This window comes from Protomyctophum parallelum (assembly GCF_964188405.1).
Source record: "Protomyctophum parallelum genome assembly, chromosome: 1".
In the NCBI taxonomy this organism is placed as follows: domain Eukaryota; kingdom Metazoa; phylum Chordata; class Actinopteri; order Myctophiformes; family Myctophidae; genus Protomyctophum; species Protomyctophum parallelum.
The window spans coordinates 62,536,672-62,552,824 of NC_139697.1; the positions used below are offsets into that span (position 1 = coordinate 62,536,672).

Below are 16,153 nucleotides of genomic sequence, written 5' to 3' on the forward strand. Positions count from 1 at the left end.
GATTAACCATGTCTGTGTCTGTCTATTTTCTTTCATTAACCACAGAAACCGACCAACACGCACGCGGCACTGTACTGTCACCTTAGAATTGTTATTTTAAGGTTAGCTCTCTGTGATCCATTTTGATGAAATATTCCTTGTATATCTGACTGATGTTTTTGAAATACTTGAATAGAAATATTGTTTCACCAAGAAAGAAATACCATCACAAAGGGTGCTTTGAATATCATCTTCATGACAAGGTGGTGACGGGTTGCATGCGTGCGTGCGTGCGTCTAATCCAGATTGTGTCATTAGCACAACCTGGATGTCACGCGAGCATTCGCATGCACGGGACGCGTGCATGTGTGTGTGTGTTGGAACTGTTGCAGGTACAAAGTTACTTTCAATCCCTGATCCCACTCGGGGACATGTGGTAATTGTCACTGTGTTAGCGACTCCTACACACTGGGGCAGCACCTTCTGCAGGGGCTGTTGAACGGGAGGTGCTACTTGTACATCCTCCCAGTGGGGGCTCCTCTACTGGCAGGTGAGCTAGTATGGTATAACAGTGATTCTCAGTGACCTCCCCAAAATCCCCCACCCTTAGCACTTGGACTTGTAGGAGTTGAGTTGATTACAATTGGTTTGACTCGGTTCCAGATAAATATCATGAAAATAGCAGATCCATAAGCTCACAACACCTTGCAACGTGAGGCATTGTGAGATTGTAGATCGGCTATGTTTGCCTCTTTCTTAGATTATTTGCAATTGGCCCATGTTTGACCAGTTTTTATTGCGACCGAAGGTCGCATTTACTATGAAATCCTGCGTCTCGTGTTGGTCACGGCACTATATATGGTTGCCAAACCATCATGCCTTGTAACGTCATGTGGCATTATGGAGATCCTTAGATCTCCATATATGGATCTGACCATGTGACATCATGGAGACTCTTAACGCCTCCATATATGGTCACGTCTCATGACATCATGCCTCGTGACACGTCACGCCACCATATATGGCCATCTCCATATATGAAGATCACGACACTGACCTCATCTAACCCTGGATAACCATACATGGAGAAGACTGAATCATCACCTAGATCTACATATATGGAGCCGGCCAGCAACTCTTGTTGATCTGACCTCATCAAACCATGTACACTCAAGACACATATATGGCCAGTACATAATTCATTCCATATGTTGATCTGACCCCCCATGTCAAAGCGCCAGGGATCGCCCAGCAGTCTGCCGTCTGCCGTCACCCAGGTGGATGTATGTGCTTCTCGTCTTACTGATTAGAAGACAAAGGTCTTCTCATTATCCCTGCCACTAAGCTGCGAACCAAAGGAGATTGAGCTTACACATTTGTTGCACCTACGCTGTGGAATGACTTACCACTCTACTTGAGAAATGCTGTGTCTGTTGACATCTTTAAGAAGCTACTAAAAACTCATTTGTACCGCAAACATTTTGGTTTGCTCCAGTGATTGTTTCAATCTTTCGTTGATTTCTATGTACTGTTCTATTTTTATCTATTTCTAGGTACTGTCTTTGCTGCTCGGTTTCTTATTTCATTGTTGGTTTATTTTTTATTGAGATGTTCTTGTTTTATTCCTATTATTTTATTGTACAGCACCTTGTAACAACTGTTTTGAAAGGCGCTTTATAAATAAAATTACCTTACCTTACCTTACCTTACCGGTAGTATTACCGGTAGTTGCTTAATGGTCTTTTTATTTTCTTTATTTGTTTTCTTTTTAGGTATTAAAAAATCCTTAAATTGTCATCTGGGGACCCCCCAAAAATTATGTGGGGATCCCCACATGTGTGGAGGTGTGTGTAAAAAGCGGAAAGTGTCGAGTAAAAATGTTCCCATACAATTGGGAAGGGAAATAGCGGAGGAACTTTTCAGTTTCACCGCAACGCTGCTATTCTCTTCATTGAGTTGCTAGGGGTCCTTGAACCATATGAATTCCAAGATATCCTCAACTGGCTGTGCAAAAGCCTTAAAGCCTGAGCAACTCAATTCCTCCGTGGCTCGCTGGGAAATAAGGAAGTACATGTCAGAGACCCACACAATTCCAGTCCCTCAAGTGCTATCCATCATCGAAGGGCAGCTGCACTAGTTAGAAAGACGTTCAGCGCCTGGCCGTCCCCATCGCACTATGATGGAGAGGCGACCCCCTGGGCCTTTCACTGATGGCAACTTGAACAGTCAGACCAACGGAGGTTGAAGTGGTTCTGGCCCACAGCCAGCAGCCCCTCCCAAAAGCACAGAGCTATATAACCATACCTACTCTGCGAACCCCATCTGAGGTGATATTGGGTAAGGCCCGATGAGGCCACCTTAGAACCACTGTACCTCTTTCTATTTTTGATGCCATAATTATCCTGCTAGTTCCACACCCAGGCTTCCATGGAGCTGCGGCTGAAGGCCCAGCTGTAGAGAGCCTGTTCTGTAGCAAAGAGCCCTTGGCTAATGAAGAAATTATGCTTCATTTATTTATTTCTTCTCTCTCTATAACCTCATCCACTGTAGGTTATGCTTGCACATATCCTGCCAACTTCACTTTTGCAGCATCCACTTGCCATTGCTCAGTCCTACATGGTATGGTAAAGCAGGGCATGCCCTATTGAAGATTTCTGTGTTTCTATTAGCATAGTTATCTACATTTATTAGAGAAATATGTACAGTGCATCCCTATTACTCAAGGATACAGGCTCAGAGATGCTAGATATTATGCAGGCTTAATGTTAAGCCTGACATAATGACATTTTCAGTGATAGCGTGGAATTAGAAGCACTATTTATGGAATAATGTACATGTGCTGTGATCTACTGTACTCTTATCTACTTCTACCGATAATACAGAATGATCCATTGTGGTTTATAGTTCAAATGCATAATGTGTATATAGTTTAAAAAATAATAATCACAAAGTTGATACCTTTATGTAATGACCTGAATGTATGGGGAATTTATCAAGGCAATGGGAAAAAAAGTAAAAAACCATAATAACTATAAGAATTATTATTAACTTTAAACTCATATTCATCAGTGATCTTTGCCTCCCTCCTTCCTCTTATGAAGTCTGAAACACGATGCTTTCATAATAAATGATGAAAAACGGGCGCCCGTGTTCCGTTTTCCTCACTTTTACGGACGGTTATAAATAAAATAATAATAACAAAATAAATTATAATGACATGGATTTCCAACAGCTTCAAGTCACGCCAAAATACACTGTACAAAATGTACAAAAGAAACCAGACAAAGAGGAAGAATAATGAGTTATAAAAAATATTCCATCCAGTTGGACAGACATCACTGACTACTAGATGATGAAACTAAAGAGAAATCACTTTCATGTGGGAACAGAAGGTAATACGAGATCAGATGCAAGAGGTACACTTTGGACACAGGCCTAATGGGGCTCACATTCAAGTTCAAACTGCATTTTACAATAGGCTGTAATCTGTGACACAAATGCCGTCGCCAATTCATTATAAATGGCAATAAGGTACAATGCTATATTAGTCAGAGAGTTGGCTTGTGACACATAAAAGGCAGCCAAATTCACCACCGCGGACCATCTAATGGCCTGTCTTTGTGTCTTGTGTGTCATCGGACGGCCAGTAGAGTCCATGTGGTCTGGGATGAGAGTGAGGAACAAAGTCACTGCTAATAGGAGATGCAAACTCAGATCTTCACGTTTCTATATGAGAAGAGGACACCACCGGAACATTCATCACTGCAACACATCAGTGGCACAGTTCTCCATCGGACTGCATTGTCTCGTGACCCCGCACTGACTGACTGCTCATAGTGCAATAGTAAATCATTGTCCATGGTGTCAAAGCCTGATCCAGGTTAGAGAGTTTAATTCTGCCCCAGTTAAGCTGTTCAACGACCTACTTGCTCGGAAATGAAATTAAAGTTACAAAACAAATGGTGTAGGGCGAGGGTAATAAACATTATAGCACATGATTTGACAAGAACACAATGCTTGTGCTAGAGGCCTCAAGGGACCCCAACCGCCCCCAGCACGCACACGCACGCGCACGCGCACACACACACACACACACACACACACACACACACACGCACGCACACGCACACACACACACACACACACACACACACACACACACACACACACGTGACACACCGAGAAAAAAAGGCCACATGGTGACCTGTACCCTCTCAAGGGGTTTGCAGTCCCACTGCAGTTAGGGCCTTTGCACTGGGCGAAGTTGGCACCTGCTGCTGAACTCAATTGTACTAACAGGCAGGGACTCTGACAAGGAACAGCGACATCTGTCTGAGGAAATCCATACCCCTGCATCACCAAACCCTCACACTGGCATCGGGAAGCAGCCCAGGCTGGCATCCACAAGATAAACAAGCCCCATTAGGCTCAGGCTCTGTCTCTCAGTCTGTCGTTCCCTCTCTCTCTCTCTCTCTTTCTCTCTCTCTGTGTTTCTAAAGCTCTCTGTTTCTGTTGCTATCACATTCTGAGTCTGTTATAGAAGGGTTCCATGCGGCTCATTGTTTAGGTCAGGCAGATGAACATGTCCATGTGCATTATTAGTAAGGCAAAGGGGGGGGGAAATGCATTAAAGTCTATTTTGAGGGGGAAAGAAATCTATTAACCCATTCTGAACGGGCACCCATTTTGGTGTTCGCATCATGTTATGCTTTAGCTATTGAAAAATAGCAGATCTATAAGCTCATAGCGCGCCACCGAGTGGCACGCTACGAGCTTGTAGGTCTGCTATTTTTGAAAATTCGTAAAAATGTGCCTCAAATTTGGAATATATTTTTTCAGAATGAACGTTTTTAACTCAAATCTTTGCTTCTGGAGGGTCCCTGGAACAACATATTTTCAGATGGGGGTCTCGGAGGCCAATTACAGATAGTTTTTGGGGTCTTTGACATGAAATATTAATAATATAGGCCTAGAAACAGGTATTTCAGAAAACTGTCAGGATTTAGAAGACCCTTTTTTTCAGGCCTAAATGGGTTAAAGGAGTTCAAAAGGGAAAATGTACGAGAATACAAGCATCATCTGACACACATCTAAGGGAGGGAAATCAGACGGCATTACTAAAGAACCTCATTATGATGCAAATTATATTTATTCCATTTTATCTCCCCCCTCTGAATTGCCCATATGGCACAGAGTCCACACAGAGCAAGACACTGCGAGACCCCATGCTGGGCACCCAGCCACATGGAAAGACCTCCATCTGTGGTAAACTGTGTTTATGTGTACACACCCTGATACCTGTCTCCAGCCCACTGGGGTCCCATCGGTGATAACCCCCCCCCCGCCCCAAACACAGCGACAACGCCTGGCTGCTGATCCCACTAAGAGTCATTAGTGGCACGAAGTCAGAGGCCATGACTGGAGTGACAAAAACCGCTGTTCCGGGGAGACGAGTGTCGCGTCCCGTCGAGGATCCACGATGATTCTGGACAAAATGTATGGTCAAAGCGACTGAGGTCAAGAGTAAATCTGTGTCCAAGTACACGCTGTAAAATTGGTAACTCGGAGAGTTACCAATTGATTGATTATAGGGCCACTTCACCCCTTTTTGGACACAAGAAACACTTTATGTGTGTAATTTGTATATGTGCTTCTAGATAATTTAGTCATGGCTGCATATTCATGACCAAAATGTGTCATGAAAATGTGGTCTCACTTCCTTCCTGGACTATACATGTTGTCTCAGTAAGACAGCCCACATGGGGCGTCTCCCAACCACAAGTGCACCAAAGCACTAAGGTCATTGTAGGAATTCAACAATACAGTCAAACACAGACTTCATTCTTTTTCTGAGAGTGCAAATTTCAATTTGTGCTACTTTCTATCTACTACAAATACTATTAACATTGAGTGATTGCAGTTTCTTCCAGCGGTGAAATGGCCCTTTAAAACACAGAGGATTTTACTGTGTATGTGCTAAAAATTATTAACCGCCGTGATTATGGCCTCGTTGACCCTGTGCCAGTGACAACACAGTAGGTATTACAAAACAAAAGCATAATGATTACTTCTGCCTGTCATAAATCGTTGACAAGTGCAAGCAAATTACGACAAAAGATAAAACAGAGAAAAACTAATTAGGGAAAATAAAAGTCGGGCAAATGCTATTTAAAGAGTGAGATGGCACGGTGCTTAAGCTCTGATCATGTATTGTTAAAGAAGATGTGTCTGCTGCACTGACTAACAGAGCATTACAGTAAAACATAGTAGTATACTTGCTGTAGCTTTGGGATGTTATTTCAACTACTCCATCGGCAAAATGCTGCTTTGACACAACATTTGAATACAATGTTTAAAATTTTACATACCTACTGTACAACCTCACACAGGCTGAAACATTGGTCGCCAAGTAATTTATTTGTATTCATCTTCTAACACACACACACACACACACACACACACACACACACACCACTAGAAATGTATATGTGTTCTGATTTTTTTTTTTTATGAGCCAGTTTATCCTACAGTATTTGCCCTATAGTTAAGTAATTAGTTAATACCTTTACTATAGGGCTCTCATAGTGTGATGGCTAAAGTACAATAAGCCTACAAAATGATGGAAAGAAATATATATATTGACATCAAAATGTACTTAAAGTACCGTAATTTCCAGACTATAAGCCACAACTTTTTACCCATGATTTGAACCCTGCGGCTTATACAACAGTGCGGCTAATCTATTGATTTTTACAGCTAACGCAGAGCCATCTAAGGCTCTGAGCTAACGAAACGGCCACTAGGGGGCCACCTGCGGCTTATAGTCCGGTGCGGCTTGTATACATACATATTTGGGATTTTCCGTAAATTTGGCTGGTGCGGCTTATATTCAGGTGCACCTTATAGTCCGGAAATTACGGTACTCATTGTAAGTAGCCTTGCCGAGCCATGAGGCCCAGAGGGCAGGAGCCTATCTCCTGTTTCTGTAGCGTGAGGCAGCTTGATGTACAAGTACACCCCCTGGACATGACGCTAATATGTCGCAGGGACTGACCCCCAATCCAACCCTTGATGCTGTGTGCCAAGCAGGGAGGCACCGGGTCCCATTTTTAGAGTCTTTGGTATGACCCGGCTGGGGATCGAACCCCAGTCTCCAGCCCAGACCCAGGGCGGACACTCAACCACAAGGCCACTGATCTGGTACTCATTGTGCGGAAGTGTATATTTGTACGTCTCTAAATGTTCTGATGAATTGAAAATGGTGGACCCTGTTGTAAACAAGTGTAATGCTTTATCATGGTGTTGTCCACAGAAACAGTTTTTGTATTGACCTGTGCTTTCGTTTGAAATGTACTTATTCTGCATACTGTTAACATTTTCAATCAATCAATGCAGAATGTCCCATTTTCAGTTTTCAAAAGAATCTTGAAAATAGCAGATCTACTGCTGCTCTACAAGCTCACGATGCGATGCATTGTGAGCAAATGTATACGGGGCTGAAGTGGTTAATGTATGTTTTGTAATAATAATCAAAATCTAAAACATAAAGTAACTAGTAACTAAAGTTTTCAAATAATGGTGTGGTGTAAAAGTACAATATTTAGAGTAGAAGTAAAAGTATTGGAAATTGGAAATACTCGAGTAAAGTACTACAAATACCTCAAAATTGTACTTAAGTACAGTACTTAAGTAAATGTACTTAGTTACTTAGTTACACCACTGTATTAATTGGCTGTTAATATAACATAAAAGTGTAATTAAAATGATGTAGTAACATACAATACCATATAATACACTCCATTACACAACAATGCACACGTCATTGCAGTGCACATGTGCACACACGCATGGCCGCACGCAGATGTGTGCGCAACTGCACTGGCACACACAACTAAGTGGTAAATATTGTGAATGGGATCGAAGCAACATCATCAAAAAGGGGCCGGTATAGGCAAAAATGAGTATAGAGGGTATGAGCATGCATAATAATGGTTAGACCAGTCATTAGTCCTACAACTACAACCTCATCTCAAACCCTCACCCTAAACCTAACCTCCCACAGGGCAGCACACCTATAAACCTAACCTTAACCCATGTCTAACCAATGACTAGTCTAACCCATTCTGAACGGGCACCCATTTTGGTGTTGCCATCATATTATGCTTTAGCTATTGAAAAATAGCAGATCTACAAGCTCATAGCGCGCCACCGAGTGGCGCGCTACGAGCTTGTAGGTCTGCTATTTTTGAAAAATCAAAGAACGGCTGACATTTTTTTAATCTGATCCCAGGTCAGAATGGGTTAATAATGAAACTGTCAGGATGTAATAGACATTTTTTTAATCTGATCTCAGGTCAGGTAGCCCAAAGACCCCACCCACTCTCTTAGTGGAGCTACAGTCTGATAATCAGGCTAAGTCTAAACTAAGTATGCACCCCAAATTGAGTGGCAAAGTGAGTGGCAAAGTGAGTTACATGTTGTTTAACGCCCTCATGGCCAAAAAGTCGGGTTTTTTTGCCACTCACTAGGCGTTCCCTTGTGACTTGATGATGATGATGTGACGTGCATACCCTCTATAAGGAGGAGGGGGTGGGGGGTAAAAGTATAATTACTGTAATGTAAATGTGCTCTGTTACAAGTAGAAGTCCTATATTCAAACGTATCGGCGTCAAAATGTACTTTGAGTACTCATATTGCAGAATGTCCCATTGCACAAGTTCAAGATGTGTGCAAAATCTTTTGAAAATAGCGGAATCTACAAGCTCACATTGCGTCGCGTCTACTCTCGACCCATTGTGAGCCTGTAGATCGGCTATTTTCAAATGGCCAAAATGTACATAGGTTTGAAGTGGTTCATGTAAAAGTACTACATTTGCCTCTGAGATGTAGTGGCGCATGCCACATATAGGCTCTGGCCTGACAGCACGTCGCGTGTCCGGGTCCCGTTCATAATGACCTTTGCTGCGTGTCTTTCTCCCACTTTCCTGTCTGTCTTCACTAATAACTATCAATAAAGGCAAAAAGCCAAAAACAAATCTTTAAAAGAATAAAGTATTGGAAATTTGAAATACTCGAGTAAAGTACAAATAACTCAAAATTGTACTTAAAGGTATATTCAGTGATTTCACTCAAAAAACCTTAGGTTTCGTTTTTGGCTGTGGGACCCAGACTTTCGTCCAATCAGGATAGAGAGTCAAAAACGAAACCTAAGGTTTTTTGACCCCCAGGGGTTAACTGGGGACAGGGAGGAACTCCTTATATGGCCAGCACACTCTATAGTAGGGAGGATTATCACAACAAAACAAAAAAATAAGTGATATTTGAATTAAGTGAAATCACTGAATATACCTTTAAGTAAATGTACTTAGTTACTTTCCACCACTGGCAGCATGTAAGTCAACTACCACAAATCGTATGTTGACACTTAACCGTGTCTCTCTAAAGACACTCACTTAAAAAGTAATTTACAACTTATTAACAATACATATAAATTCTAATTTCACTAACAAGTGCAGAGAGTCTCATCCTAAGTACTAGAAAAAGGCATAGATGCAATTTGCCTCTCCAGTACTAATAATATTTAACATTAGCACATTGCATTGTTCTCCAACAGGGCAATTGTGTAGATGGGAATACAATTACACACTCATTTCCATGGAAAGGCTGAATTTAATTACCTTATTTTCAGTTCCATTTAAGATGAATATTATTCATTCTAAAATGCCCTACTTGTCCTTGGTAAATCACAGCCTGGGATCAGATCAGACCAAAAAATAGTACAGCTCTAACTGGAATATGTAGAATAATTTACATACAACACAGCAAAGTCTTGAGTGTTAAAGCTACAATAAGATGTATGTCCTAACCAGGATTCAAACCTGTGGCTCCCACGTCGTAGGGCAACTTTCTACTGGTCTTCCAAGAGTGAATCCCCAAGATATTGTGCTTATGAGTTGTCCTATACGGAGTCCTATACGGTCTATACTGTAAACGTGTCATTGGAAGAGTACGTAGACCACACCACCTACACTGCAGATGTGCTAATTATATCCTATATTAATAATTGGCTAATGGGAGGACCAGCAGTCACCTGATGTCACTGACTCAGCCATAACCATATATGGAGTTCCCAAAGCAGCTACCCAAATATATGTGTGCTGTCTAACCTCAAAGTAGACTGGAACTCACCTATGCTTTCCATGGCATAGGCAGCTCCCGGCAGGAGAAACTAGACAGCTGCAGGACATGAGACAAATTAATTAGAACGACAGAGAGAGAGGAGTATGTGTGTACGTCAATTTAACAAACGTGCAGACGAACAGAAATCAGCAGAGAGAGACCGACGTTTGCGCTACTGTATGCCGAATTGAAGTGGACTTGGCCCCTCTCCCTGGAAATAAAAACGTCTGGGTTTCCGAGGCTAATGGCATGGAACTTGCAAGGGGGGCTTTGATAACATTAAACAGAGGTACATTTGTCAACACTGCGTCACCCATGCTGTTTATTGCCGTATCGATACAGCAGCCTCTCGATCAATTCACCTATCATCCGGATGTTCTATCGATATATTGCCAATTTTCCATATCGATTAATTGAATGCACCACTAGCAGGGACGGCTACTGAGTGGCAAAAAACTACTTTCTGGCCTTCACGGCCCATATACATCCAAACAGAAAAGTCCTATCTGATTGCGTTAAACAACGTTAAACTCACTTTTCCACTGGATTTGCCACTCACTTTATGCATATGCATACCCTCTATATGGAGCTGACTGATTTGTTTGCAGCATATACTAATGACATATCAGCGGTCTACCATTATATGGGCATAAAAGGAACAAGGACTGACGGATACAGAGACCCGGTTGTCCAGAGCTACAGACCATTTGTACACTCTCAGAGTTACAGACCAGCTTCAAGGAACGCCCATAGTGACCACTGTATACAGTACATCAGGGATAGCTCTTTATGTGTTCCTGGTCATAATTATTATTGTCCGCTCATTTGTATGTCCGTGGCAAAAATAGAATTTTTACAGAAACGTTCACCAGCATGACCCCTGATAATGGTCATGTGCATATATGGGACCGACCCACTTCAAACTCGGCAAGTAGCACCACGTAGTGGCCCAAACCTCTAGTTGTATAAACATACTCAGCCATACATATTGGTTAAAATAACATTTTATTCATTAAAATACGTTCCGGAGTGCAACTTTCATCCAACTCTGTGAATTAAACACGGTGTGAAAATGTGTGTAAAATAAAAATGGTAGCATCCATACTGTGTACACTACTGTCATAATAGTAAAAGAAATACGTGGCCACATCCATGTCAGCATGTCAACATGCCAGGAAATCTGGAGTTCACATAATGCTTTTTATCCAGCTTAAATACAGTGACACACCTCGGCACTTTTTAACCTGCCAATCATTTTCCTCCACAACGAATAAAGCACTGTGCCCTATACAGCCTGTCACCCCGTCACTCAAAATTCGAAGGAAGAAAAAAAAAAGAAAGAAAAAAAAGCTGTCGCCGTCATGGTGTCGTGCAGGTGGAGTCAGGGGAGGAAGTTCTCCATCTTTCACAAGTTCTATCCAATCCATCATTTAATTTGGGCTTACTGTTATCTCCCTGAAGTGAGAATCACATTTTAATTAGGTCTCTCCTTGGTTAGTGGTTCACACTCCCGTCTCCCAGCACTAGGTAGTAGGTACTCATCCTATGAGGGGGCTATGCTTCCCTGTCATGGCACTCGGTCCCCACACCCTGTCACAATGTAACATCTCTCTCATCCTTTGTCATCTTTCCACTTTCTTTAACTGCACCTTCTCCACTCACAATTCCCCGTTCTGCTGCCAACAAAGAGAAGCCTGCCTGTCAAATGCCTGTGTTCTTGGGATGGGATACAACTTTTAAAAGAAAAGGGGGAAAAAAAGAAAGAACATAATACAACAATGTCACTAGAAAAGCCATATATTACATATTGCAAGTTTGTGAGAGTGCATGAGATAGCATAAACAAGAGCACGACCCATTACTTGTAGCACATCACTCATTTTCTCCTTCTGTATTTCTATTTTGAGCGGTTTTAGTCACTATACACCATCCAGGTTTTGACTCTCTCCTTCTTTCTGGTGTTAACAGCTTCTTACAGCTCCCAGACCAGCGACACTGCCAACTGGCTGGATTCATAGGAGCCCACAGGCTATACTCAGACAAAAGAAGCAGAACAGTGCTGAAATGAGATGTTAAAATTCGAACAAATTGAGAACGGTAATCATGGTAATCACGCTAGAAAGCAGGGAGCTAGGCAACAATGTGAGCGATAAAGTATCACAGTATGAAAGAACCTGGGTGGATGCAATGCCTATTGCTGAGAGGAAATGCACCACGTGATTCTCTTATTTAAAGACTAGTTATGTACAGCAGCTAAGGGTCACATAATTGTTCAGTCATGGTGCATGGGTGATAATAATGGAGGTTAGAGCTCTTACCATGTGTAAAATCATTATGTTATCTTTTTGTGGATTGATCGCAGCAGTCAGGAAATGTGGCTGCTACTGCACACCTATGCTGCAGTTTAAGTTGGCTCCAGAGGGGTTATGGTGGGGATGTTTATAGGAAACACTGTGTTGTGTGCACAGATGTCAGGGACTAGATTTATTTAGAGGGCAAATGCTCCATTAGTTGGGCTTTTTAATTAGCACACTCGTGAGAGAGGGTCATTAAGTGTGTCTGACGGAGGACCTGCTGATGGAGAGACACTGCTAACCCTAGCTCTGGCACCACACGCACGCACACACACACACACACACACCCTCTTACAATTACACACCGATAACATGTCTAGAAACCATCTGCAGACTCAGCATGTCATGGACGCCATGCACAACATTTAAACCTTTAAAGCGGCAAAGCAACGGCACGGAAACAAGAAAAGAAGAGAGAATGTCAAAACCGGCACTACAAAACACAAAGCTATTGGAGGCATTTTACATTTGCATGCATATTCATGTCGGAGAACACAGAGAGAGAAAATAAAAAAGGAGAATTGCCATGGTACCATTTTCAGGGTGCTCGGTCTCTCCGATGCTGCCATCTGGAGTGGTCCTCTCGTAGTGATCCTCGGGCAGGGTCAGGGGGCCCATGCGGGGACCAGACGATGACTTACTGCTGGGCGTCTCAGACTCCTCCAAGCCGCTGTCATAGTAATTGTGTTGAGAGGCATCCTGCAGGTCCTGCACTGGGTTGGTTGTGGAGAAGGTTACGCGCCGATGGGGATGCTGGAAAGGAGAAAGAAAAAAAGACATTTGTGTCATCTCCTCTGTTTTTAAAACGTGCATTTCACTGAATACTTGCTATTACTGTTTTTTTTTTTTTTAATGCCGTGGTCACTGGTGGTCATGTTTTCTGTACTGGCTTTGTGGTATTCTAAATCCCTTTTACAAAATTCCTTTTAAAATCTGCTATTTTCAGCATTCAACACCTCAGTACAATGGAGAATAAATGAGGAATAATATATTAGTTTTAACCACTTGAACCCTAGCAACCCTATTCTTGGGGTAGCATTATCCCAAAAATCTACAGGCTCACAACACATCGCAGAACGGCGTGTTGGGAGATTGTAGACCTTCCAGAGAAGTATAGAGATATTTAGTACAGGGCTAATACATTCACAACAATAACATGGCCTAGTTGCCATTCACGGATTTGAACCAAGTACAGTATATACAGTAGCCTATAATACAGGTCTTACAGGGTTAAGTTGTTAATCTGTGGGTCATTATTGGAGTATTTAATGTACTTTCATGGATTGTATTTATGTAAAGTTGTGTTGTAGTGTATATATATATATATATACTATGATCCTTTGCCTCAGTTGACCCCACTTTGAAACTGTGTCAGGTGCTGGCTGTAGGCTACAGATATTTCTTCTTCCAAGACACTTGTATTTGTTGTATTACATTGTTTACCACTCCCACGGTATGGACCTTCTGAGCATACCAGGAACGATTCACACAACATAACTGCTGCACCACTTCCGTGGCTTTTGATACGGAACGTCCAGGAATGATTCACACAATTTAACTAAATTGTAAAAAAAAATAATAATAAAACCTTCATGCAAGTAAATTAAATGAAATATTCATTTGACTGAGAATAATGGTTGTGGCGAGCAATACTCAAATGTCTTAGCAAAGCAACAGAGTGCTCCACCACAGCTGATTTCATTGCGATACACTGTACCGATAAGAACGCTCTATATATAGCAGCCAGGAAAGAGGAGCCCATAATAAATCATTCAAGATCACACTCTATATGAAACTGAATGGATAGTAAACAAAGTTAGACGAAGAAGATGGGACTCCTCCTTGCTCAGATCAGTTTACTAATGGCTACTTACCACCAATGACCAACCGAAAGATGACTCCGTACGGACGGCGCACACACAATCACACTCTCCCCCCCCCCCCCACCTCTCGTAAAAGTCAAGAAACCACTGATACAGCAGAACGCGGCTGATTCTGCTGCAGGAGTCAGCCCAGATCAATAATATGGCCCCTGCACCAACCCCCCCACGCCCCCCATCATCCACTCTTCTGGCAAACAGATCCATTCTGGCAATGATTGGAACGGTCGGTCGTCATTTCAGTGCGTCCACACTAGCTATAGAGAGATGCTTTTAGCGTGTACATAGGTGCTATCAAAACGGTGTCATTAATCTGATTCATTGGGCTTCCAACGTTTTCATGACGCCTCCTCATCTCTTCTCATAACTGTTCATATTCCTTTACAGCTATGAATTTCTACAATTCACTCATCCACCATACTATCAATAAATATTAGCCATCTGCATGTCCTTTTTACCTAGCGAACGCAATTTGCCACAGTTATATGAATATAATGTACTAAAAACATTAATATAGAGGGAAATGTATTGAGTCATACTGTACCAATTACCTAAAATATTAAAAGCAGATAACAGCCACCAATAAAAACATTTCAAAGATCTTTTTTCACCCTCCCTTTTTTGGATATGTCAAGATACACAAAACTTTCTCCCCCAATATAAACAATTTCAATGTTCACCGTTTCCCAAAATAGCCAATCTACTTGTAGATTGGCTATTTATTGTATGACAAAGTAAGGCTTCAGTTGTTAGGTTGTGCACGCACAGCAGACCTGGATAACAGCCTGTAATAGGATGGATTTATTTGGACAATGGTTAACGGACACATGGCTATTGTCATTTTTCAATTAAACGTGAGGTTGCTTCACATGGCTGAAGAAGAATGATATTCACAAGGCGAGTTCTCAGAATATGATTAGAGGTCTCATAGGCTCCGAGACTATTTAAATGGAGGAAGGCCATTTAGTTGTTTAAATATGGATCCTTGCTTAACCCATGCTGACCGGGCACCCATTTTGGTGTTAGCATCATGTTATGCTTTATCTATTGAAAAATAGCAGATCTACAAGCTCATATCGCGCCACCGAGTGGCGCGATACGAGCTTGTAGCTCTGCTATTTTTGAAAAATCGAAGAGCGACTGACATTTTTAGAATCTGATCTCAGGTCAGAATGGGTTCATCAGACCAGTGTGTGTCCGGCGGAAACCTCGTATGAATCTGATCTCAGGTCAGAATGGGTTAAACTGCTCCTCCAGGCATCGCTCCAGAGAGTCAGCATGTTCTCTGGGTATGAGAACCAGCTAAGCCTGCTGAGATGGGAAACAGATTCTCCTTCTAGTCGGAGCACAAATCCCTTTGCCAGGCCTGGGGGGGGTGTACAGGAATGCAGCAAGACGGAAGGGATGGAAGCAGGAGTGGGGAAGTGGTCAGGCAGGCAAAGGGACAAAGCCTTGGACTGGAGGGGGGAGCAGTAGGATTAGATTCTAGGAGACTGGAGGGTGGACAGTTTGTTTGGCCATTGAGGTACAGTATAGAGATTGAGTCTGGAGGGCTGAGGATGGAGAGCGGATGAGAGAGAGAGTGTGCACTGATCACAGGCCAGAGTTCTGAAATCCGCCCACAACATTACTACTTCTACCGTAGTAGTCACGCTTACTAAAAAGTGTAAATGCTAATTCTCTCTGCTGCTAGACAAAAAATTGCTTCATGATTTGTGAAAATAAGACAGAAAATGTACTGTAAACCTACAGTAGTAATATG

At 42.2% G+C, this 16,153-nt stretch overlaps 1 protein-coding gene across 1 annotated transcript in view; it reads right to left on the reverse strand.

Annotated features, from left to right (window-relative positions):
- Positions 1-16,153, reverse strand: part of pcdh1a (protocadherin 1a) — a gene marked incomplete at both ends in the record, with an annotated part of 86,939 nt that overhangs the window by 9,568 nt on the left and 61,218 nt on the right. Inside the window, one exon of the mRNA XM_083765099.1 lies at positions 13,045-13,264. Within this exon, the coding sequence (XP_083621225.1) occupies positions 13,045-13,264 (220 nt within the window). The remainder of the gene's footprint in view (positions 1-13,044; positions 13,265-16,153) is intronic.